Raw genomic sequence first — 15,627 nt, 5'->3', positions numbered from 1 at the left:
AATCAAGAAAAATTCAAGAGGAAGAAGCAGTAAGAGGAAGAACAGTTAGAAATTTGGAACTTGTTTTCTTAGGGTTAAAAATCTCTTTTAACCCTGTAGTGTGTAAGTCCTGCCTTTGGGGGCTTGAGAACAGTTAGAAAAATGGAATACACAAGTATTTACCCAAAGAAAACTTTTTTGTTCCTTACACTGAAAAGTCCTTTTAAAAAAAAGAAAATTCAGCTTGTCTTATTCTACATTTCCTTTCATTTTTATAGTGATATCCTTTCCCAACCAACAACTTTTCAAAAAGTTGTTTCATATCTAAGGATATATTTCTACTATGTATTTACTAAACACTAAAATATTATGTATTTTTTGGCAACTGATGTAACAAGCTTTAAGAAATATGCTCTGATGCTTCTAAGGACAAGTAAGGCCTTCTTTATTTTTATATCCTTGGAAAACAAAAACAACAAAGTTTTTCTACATCTAAGTCAATGTTACCTATAAATTTACTAAACATACTTGTGAAGTGCTTTACACCTCTAGGCAAGAGAGGCTTCATCCAAAACTCACCTTTCAACTTCTACATGATGGACTCAAGAAATGACAGCAGATTTAAAGTTATGCTGGTTTACTTCTGTTAGCTAATTTATAGAAAACTATAGCAAGCTAGCTTTCTGAATCCTGAGATCTGGCTTAGATTACTCACAGTGTGTGAAATTTAGCTGAGAACCAGAAAGAGAATTCATTGAAAACTATTATCTGTAATCTTAATAAAGGAAATTACTTTGTTGAGTTTCTACTGTATGTGCCAGAGACTGGTTCCTTGCATATGTGGTCAAGTTTAATCCCTATTTCAAGTTATCAGAACAAGTTTTTGTTTTTTAGCCATCAGAGTGAAAAATAAGTTATTACCAATTACATTTAAACTTATAAAACTACATAACTGCTTTGGGTTGCTCGTCTTTCACTAAAGATATGAATATATAAATACTAAGTAGTTGCAATTCAAACCAAACATACTTTGAAAGCTGCTAAGTGTTTATAATTTAGTAGTACAAAATTCTACTTTATTCTTTAATTATATCTAAGTGTGATTACTGAAGAGAGCACAAAACAAACCTAATCGCAAACCAGCAGTAAACCCATAACTAGTTGCAGTCCAGGAATAATGATTAACTCATATCCCTATGAAGTAATCCTTTCACTTTAGCAAGTGAATTTTCTTACCCTGAGGAAAAATGGTACAAGGTTAAGATTTTTTTCTTAAAAAAAAAAAACAAAAAACAACCAAAAAACAAAAAACAGTTCATGTATAGCATTATTTAATATCTAAAATACTGGTGTGAAGTAACATATTTACAGCACCATTTCTGTTGCTATTCCTGTCTATAGTAGCAAAACTCCAAAACCTCGCATACTTGATGATGCAGAAGTTCCATCACCTCCTTAGTTCCACCAATATTTTTTAATTTAGGAGGTATGAAAAGATTAACTGCAAACTCTTGATTAAGGGCAGTGAGGGAGCTCCTGTCCCAGTGAAGAAGCTAAGTCTGTTACAGACTGTACCATTAAACACACATCTGGCAGGAGAGTAGCTGTATCTGAACCACTGTAGATCCACCAAGTAACTCCTTAGTAATATATACGATTTTAGCAAAATCTACCACAAATCATATACCTATTGATTTTTAAGGGCATATTTCCTTTTCTAAAATCTTGCATAAGAGTAAGCAACTCTATTTACCAATTGCCTTAAGAAATTTGAGAAGCCTCAATTCCTTAAAAATTGCCATCAAGGATTTAGTAAAGATGGTATTTCATCTAGTAAAATGTCAACTCTTCAAATTTTTTCCTTATTAGTAGACATTAGCAGACATTTGATTTAAAAAAACAAAACAAAAGATCTGCCTGGGTTCAAATTCTTAACAAGCAACGGGCTGCTGACGTGCCACACATTCTCTTTACAAGCAAGCTTTCACAATGGCTTCCAAATAATCTGATGCCAATTTACAGATTTTAGTTGTAAAAAGAAAATCCTAGTAAAGGCTCTCTGGAAAGGAATATTCTGTGGAATGTAAAATCAACCCAACTCTAAACAGAGTTTAATCTTTTTATAACTACACGGCCACAATGTAAAATTTTTACAGCGACAGATCTGGCATCTATTGAAAAAACACACGGCATGACTTTAGAGTAATACAATACTTGCTACGTTTTAAAATAAAAGCAGAATGTTCAAAACCAGTAAATCTTACCACTCATTTTGTTTTTACAGTAGCAGCAGAGAACAAGAAAATCCAACAAGGAAACAGCGTAGTACACGTTAACAGCTTTAATTGGAGAACCGCGGTTGCTGCTTTTTTTTTTTTTTTTTTTGCAAAGCTACGAGGAAAAGATCCTTTGACCGAGTCACATGATGCTGACCACGTGACCTGCAGTGACCCGCGGAAAGGGAAGGGAAAAAAAAAAAAAAAGCAGGCGTTCCTGCTGGCAGTGTTTGGCATACAGTAAATGATTAAAAGATTTCTACTGATTCTGCCCTCGATTTGAAAATTTTCAGACTCCTTTATGAACCAACTCAAAAGCGCATCAAGATTTTCATGGAAAAATAGATACCTGCTGTAAAATAATTCCCTTTGTTCTCCTTTTCCTCTGATAACTAATAGGCCTGTGTGCTAAGTCGCTTCAGCCGTGTCCGACTCTGCGACCCTGTGGACTGCTGTCTGCTCTGCTCCTCTGTCCATGGGATTCTCCAGGCAAGAATACTGGAGTGGGTTGCCACATCCTTCTCCAGGGGATCCTCCCAACCCAGGGATGGAACTAGCAGCTCGTTAGTCTACTGCATTGGCAGATGGGTTCTTTGCCATTAGAGCCACCTGGAAAGCCCTACATACTATCTACTAAGTCAAATTTTATTACCCCAGCTGGCTGCTTTTCATTTATAAATTTTAGGATACATATAACACTAATTTAGAAGATTCACTCCGAAATGTCCTTGTGTAACCTGATGCACTCTCCATACTCAACCCTTAAAATTCCTTTGTGTATTGTGGGCAACCCTTAAGGAAAGCCCACAGTATACAGAAGAATTATCTACAGAATACAGGCTTGATCAACTTGTTCTTTAAACATGGGATTTCTATTTCAGACTAGCATTTAACATCTCAAGTTAATAAATGCTACCTTTTTTTTTATTACTGGTTTTACTTTCTTTTCTTCTGATTTTTTCTTGTTGTTTCTAAAGGTTTAACCTGGACACTAATACAGATACTTGGTAGATGGCATTCTCACTCATGCTCATGAAATCTGAAAAGACAGGTCATGATTGGGGCTTGAAGTACTTTACTCAAGCATGTATAGAGACCAGAAAGAAGACTAAATGTTTAGCTATAAGAGAAGGGAGTAAGACTGTAAGAACTTTGGAGGGCTTTCATTACTTTATGGTGCTGTGTAGTTAAGGAAATTTATTTATAGCTAATACAAATATACAGGTAATGATAATGACTGATTTGTAATAAATTGAACAATGGAAAGAAAGTGGATTTTGGTATCAAAAGATGTAAGCTTTAACAACAGCATCAATATTTATTAGCAAGGCAATTTACTGCTCTTCTGAGACTCAGTTTCCTTCTATAAAATGGTTAAAACAATCAACTTCATGGCATTGTTGTGTGAATCAAACTAGATAAATTTAAAGTACCAAGTACACTGGCTGGCACCACTCAATAAATGATAGTTATAAGAATGGCCACTATGGGGTTTCCCAGGTGGCTCAGTGATAAAGAATCTGCCTGCCAATGCAGGAGACAAATGAGACATGGGTTCAAGCCCTGGGTCAGGAAGACACCCTGGAGTAGGAAATGGCAACCTGCTCCAGTATTCTTGCCTGGAAAATTCCATGGACAGAGGAGCCTGGTGGGCTACAGTCCACGGGGTCACAGTCAGACATGACTGAACACACACACACACATACGTTTGAGAAAGTAATAATGGGCAGGGTACTATTCAATGTATTACATGTGTTAACTCAATCCTCACAATAACTGAAAAAGGCATCACTTATAGGTAAGGGAATTGAAGCAGAATGCAATTAAGTAACTTGCCAAGAGCACACAATGAGGCAAAGCCAGGATTATTTTAACAATAAGGCAATATTTTAAACATACATAAATCATGTTCAAAGACTCAGTCTTCCAAAAAGCTGGAAAAGAACTGGTAAGGGATAATCTGGAGGTTTCAATAAATACATGCCAGACATTTCAGAGGAGATAAGACATCGATGTATCATTCTCACTAGTGGGGAAGGATAATTGTTACCTTCTAAGTCCCACTAAAAGGCAAAGCTGCCCTGAAGAGCATAGCTTAATACCTTAAAGTCTCCTGGTCTCAGCAGAATCTTCTCATAAATGTTGGATTCAGGCTCCCAGTAAATCCAATCATGCCTCTGATCTTTAGCCCCTAAACAAAAAGCAAGTCCCGGCAGCCCACTTCCTCATTTTGGCTCACGTTCTCTCACAGCTGTGTTTCCGTTTCTTGACTCTTTCTTTAACTGATGATCTTCTCATTTCTTCCCATTGTGCTCACTGGAACATTTTCCTTGTTATAAACTCCCCTAGATCCTCAACCTTTTTCACAGAACACCTGCTGATGGGCTTTCTTTAAATGAAACCCAGCTCGCCTCCAGGACAGCTTTTCCAGTAGCTGCTGGGAGCCGTGGCTTCTCATTCTCTCCGGAAGCAGGCTCCAGACATCCAAAGGGCTGCTTCCCAACGCCACTGCTGTTACTGCTTCACGCTTCAGTTTTTCCTTGAGATCATGCCATAGTAACACGTGGGAATACCCCACCCTCTGCCCTTCTCACTGCTGTCATTTACTGAGAGCTTCGGCACCATGTCCACAGTGTCTTTCCCAGCTCTTGCCCATCAGCAAGACGACTTCCGTGTCCAAGAAAACCTAGCTTATACCTTTCTCGAACTCTTCTATTCTGTTTTTAGTAACACGTGTTCAATGATATATCTTAGAATTTATCACTTAAGAGTTCCACTACAGGATCTCGTCTTTGAAATGTTAAGACTTTCATGTTTCAATCTCTGGTCTCCGTATCTATCTTTCATCTGACCAGTTCTCCTTCTTCTACAACATCAGGTCTTCCTCAGTGATCTCCTGTTTCTCCCGACCCACCTGTGTCTTCATGGCCTGATCTTTTTTCCCATCCATGTCTTCCTTTTACCTCCCCTTCACTAAAAATACCCAATTTTAATAAATCAGATTTAATTATCTTCTCATAGACCTGAACTGTAGAAATCAAATGTTATGTGGACTGGCATGTTTATGAATTTAGTTATATCCAACCTTAACTCAGCCATCAGCACTGTTCAGGAATCCTTTCAGGAATTTATTCCTGGGTAATAAACTTATATTCTGTTTTCTACAGGGATTATCAGAGATCCCCACCACTCTTTAAGGATGTCCCCCAATTCAACCTCAACTACATATCTCAGCACAAAATTGAACTCTTTCAATGTTGTTTACAAACTCTTCTCACCTCTTCTATTTTCAGAAGAATCCCTGTCCTTTCACACTGTATTAAAGCTATCTCTCCCCTTCTAGTCTTGATCCAATCTCCACTTCCTCCTCTACTGGGGTCTGTCTTCAGTTCAGTCCAGTCGCTCAGTCGTGTCCGACTCTTTGTGACCCCATGGACTGAAGCACACCAGGCCTCCCTGTCCATCACCAACTCCCGGAGTCCACCCAAACCCATGTCCATCTAGTCAGTAATGCCATCCAACCATCTCATCCTCTGTTGTTCCCTTCTCCTCCTGCTCTCAATCTTTCCCAGCATCAGGGTCTTTTCAAATGAGTCAGTTCTTCACATCAGGTGGCCAAAGTATTGGAGTTTCAGCTTCAACATCAGTCCTCCAATGAACACCCAGGACTGATTTCCTTTAAGATGGACTGGTTTGATCTCCTTTCAGTCCAAGGGACTCTCAAGAGTCTTCTCCAACACCACAGTTCAAAAGCATCAATTCTTCGGCGCTCAGCTTTCTTTACAGTCCATCTCTTACATCCATACATGACCACTGGAAAAACCATAGCCTTGACTAGACAGACCTTTGTGGACAAAGTAATGTCTCTGCTTTTTAATACGCTGTCTAGGTTGGTCATAACTTTCCTTCCAAGGAGTAAGAGTCTTTTAATTTCATGGCTGCAATGACAATCTGCAGCGATTTTGGAGTCCAAAAAAATAAAGTTAGCCACTGTTTCCCCATCTATTTGCCATGAAGTAATGGGACCAGATGCCATGATCTTAGTTTTCTGAATGTTGAGCTTTAAGCCAACTTTTTCACTCTCCTCTTTCACTTTCATCAAGAGGCTTTTTAGTTCCTCTTCACTCTCTGCCATAAGGGTAGTGTCATCTGCATATCTGAGGTTACTGATATTTCTCCCGGCAATCTTGATTCCAGCTTGTGCTTCTTCCAGCCCAGTGTTTCTCATGATGTACTCTGCATAGAAGTTAAATAAGCAGGGTGACAGTATACAGCCTTGATGTACTCCTTTCCCGGTTTGGTTTACCACTAGTGCCAGATGGGAAGCATGGGGCTGTCTTCAGTGCCCTCTTAACAAGATTCAGCTCTATCCCCTCATGATCCTCAACTATTTCCACAGCTGCCACATGCTTCTAATGCCCAAGGTTAGTGTTAGGGTCCAAACTTTCAAGGACTTTTCAGTTATAATAGAAAAATAAAAATTAAATTTATTTCATGTTTTCTAAAGATATGTTAATTTAACAATGTGCATCAATTTTCCCACAGAAATTAAGAGAGAGAATGCATTGAGAACATCACAATTACAGGAAAACATTATGCAGTGATGAATACATTTTTTCATTTTCCCTTTTGTACCTAATTATATGACAATTTTAACAAACAAAAGGCTCCTGGTCTTTATTTTCTCAACACTGCCTCAATGTTTGCAGAGGGTTACTGGAGGCCTGGTGACACCAAGTGGCCATCAGGGGGCATGAGCATCACATACTGCTGCGGCAACAGCAGGAGAGTGGAAGGAGTTCTGTCCTTAGCCCTCCTTATCAAAGAACATTCTGCTCTACTACTAAGTACCTTAACTGCCATGCTTGACTTGCTTCTGACAGGGGTCAAGAAAAGAGAAACAGTTTATTCTAGTTGCCTTTAAGTTTAATCACAGGTTAAAGTAAAAACAAGAAAAAACAAACAAAAAAAACTGCTTAGAGTAGATCATGGAAGAAACTGGCAACACAAAATGATGGCTGATCATATACATCAGAGCTTATTTTAATGGAACTATTAATTATACTCTGTTAAAAAATGCAAAGTCTGGAACAAATGTTAAACCAGTTAGATATCAAGATGAGAGGAATAAACTGGGATTGTCCTAGACAAAATGGGACAGAAGGTCACCTTATTAATAAGCAATGCTTATTTGTTAAGGTTACAAAACACCTGACAATGTTTATTCACATGAGGCTGGCAATCAGCACAAGCCTATATAGTCTTGGAACTGAACTGAGTTAGTCGATTGTAATTTGCATGTATGTATTTTTTTTGATCGTATATTTTTCTTAGTGTAACTGAAAGGTCCTTGAAAGTATGGACTCTAACACTAATCCTGGGCATTAGAAGTGTGTGACAACTGTAATTTGGGAAAAGAATGAAGCAGGAAATTAAAGAAGAAAGAGAAAATATCAAGGGAATTATTATTCACTGCTTTGGGGCCTTTCTTTTCCTTGAAAATTTATTATTCCTTTTTAAGGCTGGATAAAGTAGACTATTAAAATCAGGGGTCTAAGGATGATTCAGAATTATGGGTAATTTCATTTATCCGTGTACAGGTAACTAAAAATTTCTATAATCAGACTTGCTAAGCATTTACATGTATCAGTGACAAGCATATCAAGTAGGAAAAGGATGAAGAATGACTATCATACTATGGTTAGAATCTATCTTTACCACTAAATCAAACTGTATATAGATAGAAAACAGTAGATATGTTTACCAAGCAAGCACCTGCTTCTAAACAAGAGTTATTTTTAGGGCTCTTGTTTAGAAAGCTACAAAGGCTCTGATATTAATGCATGGATACAGCAGGTTGTGAACATTACTATTTTTAGTACCAGTCCAATGTGAACAACCATGAATCATTCTTTGTTATTCTAGTAGGAAATGGTGCCTGGGATTTACTACAGCACAAGAGGTTAACTAAGTCTAACTGTACACCCACACGCTGACATCACACAGGCAGTGATATGGATCAGTGATGCAAATCCTGTCAGGATCAAACATTAAGGCCACAGAGGTTAAAAAAAAAAAAAAAAAAAAAGTGCCTGCATGGCAGGGCAGACCCGTCATCCAACATGTACAGACTGCATTAAATCAGTACTGCTGCTGAAGAAGAGGCTTGTGTTAGGTCCCTTTTATACAATAGTTGAACTTTTTAAATTTTAATTATAGATTTCCCACATATAGACTCTATATTTATCTTTAAGTTTCCTCACAGCTTCTGTGGTTTAAGGTCTGGACCTTTAAAACATATGTTAAGGCTCCGCCAGCCACATGAGTTATCTGGCAAATGGCCTCTGTAGCCAGGCTCTTTAGACAAATCTTTTGAAGACTACACCACCACTGATTAAGTATTTTATATAATGCATGCTTAACAAACAACATTCAGATTTAGACTGGAAGCACTACTCCGTGCCTCAGTTTGCTGCAACCTCAGTCTTCTTCCCACTGTCACCTTCCTCTTTGAGCATTTACAGTTTTTAGTTTTATTGGCATCAAAATATTAATTTCTTATGGTTACAGACAGATTGGAAAAGATAGCTTATTAAGAATAACCATATATCAGGTGTCAAAATACCTTCTCTTTGAATTATGCATACCCACGTGGAGTTAAGAGATTTCATCTCCTGTAACAGGAACAGAACCTATCCCTGGAGATGGGCCACAGGATGTTCGGGTTCTTCTGAAAAGGAACTTGGTCTCTACACTTAAAGCATCACCCTTCCTTCTCATTTCTCATGTTCTCAAGGACTATCACTTCCCAGGAGAACTGGAAGGCTGGAAGGAGATGAAAGCTGGAGGTGTTTCCTTCTATCACTGTTTGACATAATCAGGCTAACATGAAACCATGTCTTTCCCAAGCTTTCAGGCACCTGCTTTCATGTTGTTTCCTCAACTTCCTTTCATGTTATCCTCAACTAATGGTGCTTCTCATGAGAACGTAAGAAAGGTTGGCGAGTTGCTGCTGTTTCAGTGTTTATTGGAGTATAACTGATTTACAGTGTTGTGCTAGTTTTGCGTTTATTGGTGTATAGTTGATTAACCATGCTGTGTTAGTTTCGAGTGTATAAATCTTAATAGAGGTATTTAATGCATACAAAAGCAATTATGTGTATACTCTTTTAAAAATACAAATGACAGTATAGTACACACATTGTTCTGCACCTTAATAATATGGTTTGCTTAGGAAGCTTTCCATGTGGGTACATGCACAGGCTGCTTCAATCTCTTAATGGCTGCATGGTACTCCACCATAACAATGTCCCATAATTTAACTATTTCCCTATTGATACTCAACTTATTTTCAACATTTTGCTATTACAAACAATGGTGTAATGAACACCTCTGCACAAACATAATTCACAGATGTTATCAGTATGTCAACAGGATAAATTACTAGAAGTGAAATAGCTATATTAAAGAGAATTTGTTTTTCAAGTTATCAAATCTCAGAGTTTGTATTTATAGTCTCATCAACACACCCTTACCAGCAGTTATCAAACTGGGACTTCCTGGAGAGCCCTAAGACACATTCCAAACCTTTCTTATGAGAAACAGCTATAAAACCAAAAAGCATTTTGAACCTAACCTGCTCAGTAATAAATGAATCATCTCTATCCTTCTACCCAAACCAATTTTTTTTTCTCTTCCTTGTATGTGTTGCAGCACAGCGAAAGACACTGTCATTTATCTTTATGCTGAACTGACTGAAATCTGTAAATCATTCTAGTTTCTTCTTACCCTTCACACTGAGTGCCCAGGTCTTATCCTTATTACTTATTTGCTTTTGTTGTTGCTATTTTCCTGCTTAAAATGAATCCTTCAGTGGCTCTTTGTTCCTTTCAGGATAACACCTGAACTCTTTAGCATGCTATAAAGATATTTGTTAACACACCCTATGGGGCTTCCCAGGTGGCGCATTTGACCAGAATTCACCTGCCAATGCAGGAAATGCAAGAGACGTGGGTTTGACTTCTGGGTTGACTGAGCACCTATGTTTCCACATTTAGTCTCACTTTCAGATACTCCTCAGTGTTTTCTGTTTTCCAATGAATTTCTTTATTCATACCTTTTCAGTCTTCTCTAATTTCTCTGTGCTAGGCATTTGTACATGCTATTCCTTCTGCTTCTAAGATATTTCTCAGTTACTCTTCCTCTTGGCTAAACAACTGTTTCTCTAACCATCATCTTTTCCTGCACGTGCGTGTCTGCGTCCTCAGTCAGTCATGTCTGACTCTTTGTGACCCTAAGGCCTAGAGCCCACCAGGCTCCCCTGTCCACGGGATCTTCCAGGCAAGAACACTGGAGCGGATTGCCATTTCCTCCTCTAGGGGACCTTCCCTACCCAGGGATCAAGCCCGCACCTCCTGTGTCTGCTGCGCTGGTTTGTGCCGCGGGGGAAGCTTCTTCTTGCACATGTGTGCCCAGTCTCTCAGCCATGTCTGACTCTGTGCAACCCTGTGAACTGTATGCAACAAATATTCCTAGCTGGGTTAGGTATGTCTCCTCTGGCCTCCCACATGTATCTGGGCATACTTAATTCCATCATAGTACATCACCTTCTCTGTTTTAACTGTAGATTACTTGCCTTTCTTCCCTACTATGCTGTGAGGTAGGGTCTATGTCTTTCAAATGGCTGTCAAGAATGAGTCGTCCTTCAGAACAGTTAGAGATTTGGGCAAATTCTCTTTCCAGGAAAAGAGCATGCACACACTTTCAGGTATTGTTTTCTGTGTTCTGGCAACACCCAAGCATGGGAGACTGAGTACAGGATGCTGAGAAATTCCAACAAAGTAAGACTAAAAATAAAGTAAAATATTGAAATAAGATCTTTCACTGTAATGATAAAGGGTTTTTCCAAAAATATTGAGGGATTAGATGATAAAATGAAGCAGAAGAGGATGTCAAAGCCAAGAGAACTTTGCTGATCCATAAATAATGGGAACAGGACTTGACTAAAGTTCACCTTCTAAAAGTGAATCAACATCCTTAAATAATGTTACTGCACATATTTTGAGATCAGAGTCCTATGTCAAAATTATGACTCTGGCAGACAGTAAGCTTGCTTCTGGAGCCATAGAGAAACTAATGCAGACTTGCAAGGAATGCTTCTACCACCACCCTTATTATGTTGTTGCCTGACTCTTACGGTCAATGGCAGCATGTTTGGATGTGCCTTAATATAATACCATAACCACGGTCAGAGGCAAAGTCATACTTTTATAAATATAAGAAGGGTCTGTACTAGATAAGAAATTATGCCTTGTGTTAGCTGCTGTGACACAGGAAAATGAGAATTGTGAAAGAATGACTTTTTCCAGCTCTTTACATCTAGGTAGGTACTAAAAATCACATTCAATATTGTTGCCATATAAAGAAAGGAACCAGAAAAGATCTTTTCTTTTTTCCTGGGACAATCTCTGCAATAGGTAAAAGGATATATAAATCAGATTATATAATTATTTCATGGTACTCTCTTTATAACTTTATATAAATGTTCATTGAAGATCAGAGCCTTGTGTTGTCCCAGCTATGCTTTGGGGGAAAAAACCAGAAATGTTTATGCCTAAGTTAGACTGCTTAATTAACACTTCCCTGAGTCCAAATTTGTGGTTGCAGTTACTACAGGGCTAAAATAAGATAACTCTCTGTATCAGTTTGTACTCAGTTGCTCGTCTCACCAGGAGATCCTTCCAGTGATGTTAACTTTAGAGAGTCTGGTCTTTCTTTTTAATAAGGAAAGTGATCTTTCTAGACACTCTGACATAAGGTTAAAAAAAACAATGCAAAGCACAAAGTAGGTTTGTAGTAAATACTTGTTCCCTTTCTAGCATCCCTTCACAGAATGATTTAGTTAAAAAGAGGGGGTCCAAACAAACACTTCTTCTTTCATAAATACAGCCTAGCTTACTTATACTGGTACTTTTTTGGGGCTGACAAAATCCTCAACATCTAATGGTTTTTGCCCTGGGTTCATATCTGTCCATTTGAATGTCAGAATTCTTTAAGCCAGTTCTAAATTATGGTATCAAATTTACACATTTCTTTTTTCCACCTCCTTGATTTCAAAAATTGTCAGACTATTATTAATATTATATACTTGTAAGCTTGGTATGTCCCATATTTTCAGTTTTCATTAGTTAAAAAAATCACTTATCTGTACCAAAATGGTCCACCATTTTCCTTAATAAACTCAGGGTCTCAGCTTAAAAAAAAACCCAAACTCTAAATTTTATAAAATAAAATCGGGACTAAATTTTAAAGGAGTTACAACATTTAAATGGTTATTTAAGCAATTAACATTCATCAAAATTATCAAGTTATACAGAAAACATAAAGAAGGAAAGCGATTCCTACAATCCTACCACATAGGGGCAGGTACTTGAAGGAAATGTGCTCAAATTAGTTTTGATGCATATGTACTCATTAAAAGCGGTATTTTTCCTTATTACAAAAAAGCTAATTATGTTGATACCCTCAGTAATGTATAATCAATAAAGAGACTTCAAGATTCAAGTCCTGATTAAACAAAACTACTAATTAATAATCTTTTTAATCTTCCATTTTGGGGAAATAAAAAGTAAAACCAGAGCTTATCCTTTGTGTGTCTTCCAGGAAGTCTTTCCTAGTCCCTGGGCTGGTTTGGATGTTCCTGCCAGAGCTTCTACAGCACCCATCCTGTTTTCTTCCATCACAACCCTTTTCTCATGTTACTGACAATCTTCCCTACGAGATCACAAACTTTGTGGATGGCAGAGATAAGGTCTATCTTACTCACCAGCAAATCCCCAGAGTTTTGGCATAGTGTCCATATCAAGTTCATAATAATTTGCTAAATAAAAGAATGGCTTTTAAATGAAACCTAATATCCTAATCTAGACTCAGCAATTTACCCAGCAACTCAATCTTCTAAATAATCTACACTATACCACCATACAATCAGTTTTAATGCTTATAATGATTTAGGGCACTGGAAGATTCTAAATTATTTTCAGTACATTCTGTTCACTAAGGCTAAATTTAAGTGTTTATTTTGTAAATATTTTCAGTTACATGATTTGGAAAAAGATTTTCTGGTTCTCAGTTACTCAGAAAGGTATTTTAACAAGAACACCTTGCCCCAGGTTAAAGTTTAAGGCATATACCTTATGCCGTACTAAGTTAGACTGCTTAATTAACACTCTAATAATATCATCTTTAGCAAAAATACTTAAATCCAACTGATGAGTTTCTTCCCCAAAAGATGAGAAGGTTGAATTGAAAGATACAAATCTTCCTGTCGACCATCCCCATCATTTTAGGGTAATAAAAATTAAGATCTTTCTCAAGTATAAATGAGAAAAGAACCTTTTCAAATTCTAATATTTAGAGAGTGTTAATATAAAATATGGTACTATTTACTCCTTAAAGTTCTTATGGTAGGTTCTCTCCTCAAAGAAGATCAATAAATGAAATGAAACATGCTTTCTCAGTGCTCTGAGGAAAATACTATATCTTACAATTAAAAGTAAGAGGTTTTTTCCCCCCTAGCATCATGTAGTACAACATACATAAAGCCATGTTGTACTTTTTGATAGGGCTGGTTTTAGGGTTCAGAGATGAATCTATAAAGTGCTTAGGGTATAGTAATTTGGTTTTGGATCTTTTGAAATAAGACACTCCCATTTCTAGAATAGAATTTTGAATGACTTGCAGTAAATATATGAAAATATTTCAGAAAAAATTATGTGGTTGAGAGAAGCTAACTATTGTTAAGTCATGAGTGGAGTGCCGTCTCAGATACTTATGCTTGAGAAATGGTTGTAAAGTGTGGATTTTGCAGCCAGACTACCAGAGTTCAGGTCCCAGCTCAGCTGTTTAGTCACCCGTAACTGGGCAAGTTATTAACCTAGGTCTCAGTTTTCTTGTCCATAAATGAAGACAGTAATAGCTATCTCACAGGGGTGATAGGATAATTAAATAGATTAATTACATTTAGAATGTTTACAAAAGTAACTGGTACAGTAATTGTTCAATAACCATTAGATAGTATCATACATGCTAATTAAATTATAAGTCACTTTCTGCCCTTTTTCCCATTACTTGCAGTTCTATAAAGCATTGGTCTTGCAGTTAGAAATAAGTGCTGAAATAAAGACAACTCTGTTGCTTATTCCTAAAATGAGTCAATTAACATTTAGAGTTTCTATAGATGCAAGGGACAGTTCCAGATGCTAACGGGGAAGGAAAGGAGATCTAGACACAGTATGGTCTGTACCATAATCATTTGAGAAAGGTTGATGTGGGTCTAGACACCTGCATGTTTAAACTTCCCTGTTGAGTCTGATCCCTTGGTGGAGGGATAAAAATTATAATCTTTACAGTCAGAAAGACCTTCATTTGAGTCCCAGATCTTCCAGTAACTAGCTATGAGACTTTAACAAAGCTCATGTTTCTCACTCTGTTAAGGTTCAAGTAAGATTAACTGTACACACCACAATGCTGTCAGGCAATGAGCACTCAATTACATGATTAGTGGTGGACTCTAAAATAGAAAAAAGACAAAAACCAATAAGTGACATATACACCAACAAAAGACATATGCCAAGTTAGAGATATAGGCCAGACCATGAGTGCAAAAGGAAACTGAGGAGCACTTTTTAACCCTGGGGTGTTCAGAAAGAATCTCAAGAGATGGGGACCTAGTTTGTACTGCGTTTTGAAGAATTGCAAAAATTCAGAAAGCTCTCGTGTGTACACATGTGAATGCACACTTGTGTAAGTTTTAATGAAGGGGCAATGCGAACAAAGGTATGAGAGGGGTCTCTGTAAGAAATATTTGGAGACTGGTGCTGTGCTTAGTCGTTCAGTCGTGTTCAACTCTTTGCGACCCCATGGACTGAAGTCCACCAGGCTCCTCTGTCCATGGGGATTCTCCAGGCAAGAATACTGGAATGGGTTGCCATGCTCTCCTCCAGGGGTAGAAACTGGAGTATCTACTAATTCTGGTATATCTGGAGTAGAAGTTTCTGAAACTAAAACTAGAAAGAAAGACTGGAATGAGTTGATGGAATGCCTAGAAAATGAGGCTAAGAGTCCTATGCTGTATGAAATGAAAGAAGGCAAGGTTTTTCAGCTTGTCTTTAGCATAGTAATAAAAAAAGTCGTGCTTTAGGAAGGCCGAACTTGTAGTTACAGAAACAAATATGGAAAATAACATTTCTGTAAAGAAATTTGAATCCAAATCAATGTGGGACTAATGTGCTTATTAAAAGACTTCCCTTGTGGCTCTGCTGGTAAAGAATCTGCCTGCAATGCAGGAGACCTGGGTTTGATCCCTGGGTTG

At 37.6% G+C, this 15,627-nt stretch overlaps 1 protein-coding gene across 5 annotated transcripts in view; it reads right to left on the bottom strand.

Moving 5' to 3' along the window:
- Positions 1-15,627, bottom strand: part of FNDC3A (fibronectin type III domain containing 3A) — a 110,098-nt gene that overhangs the window by 50,199 nt on the left and 44,272 nt on the right. Inside the window, exon 1 of one of the 5 annotated variants that reach the window (XM_043891638.1) lies at positions 2,244-2,399. The exons of the other annotated variants lie outside the window; for them this stretch is intronic. Within the exon in view, the coding sequence (XP_043747573.1) occupies positions 2,244-2,250 (7 nt within the window). The 5' untranslated portion in view covers positions 2,251-2,399. Of the gene's footprint in view, positions 1-2,243; positions 2,400-15,627 lie in introns of those variants that run through there. 5 annotated transcript variants of the gene reach the window in all.

The sequence above is a fragment of the Cervus elaphus genome, chromosome 30 (assembly GCF_910594005.1).
Source record: "Cervus elaphus chromosome 30, mCerEla1.1, whole genome shotgun sequence".
Taxonomy (NCBI): Eukaryota; Metazoa; Chordata; class Mammalia; order Artiodactyla; family Cervidae; genus Cervus; species Cervus elaphus.
This window is presented reverse-complemented; position numbering and strand designations above follow the sequence as displayed.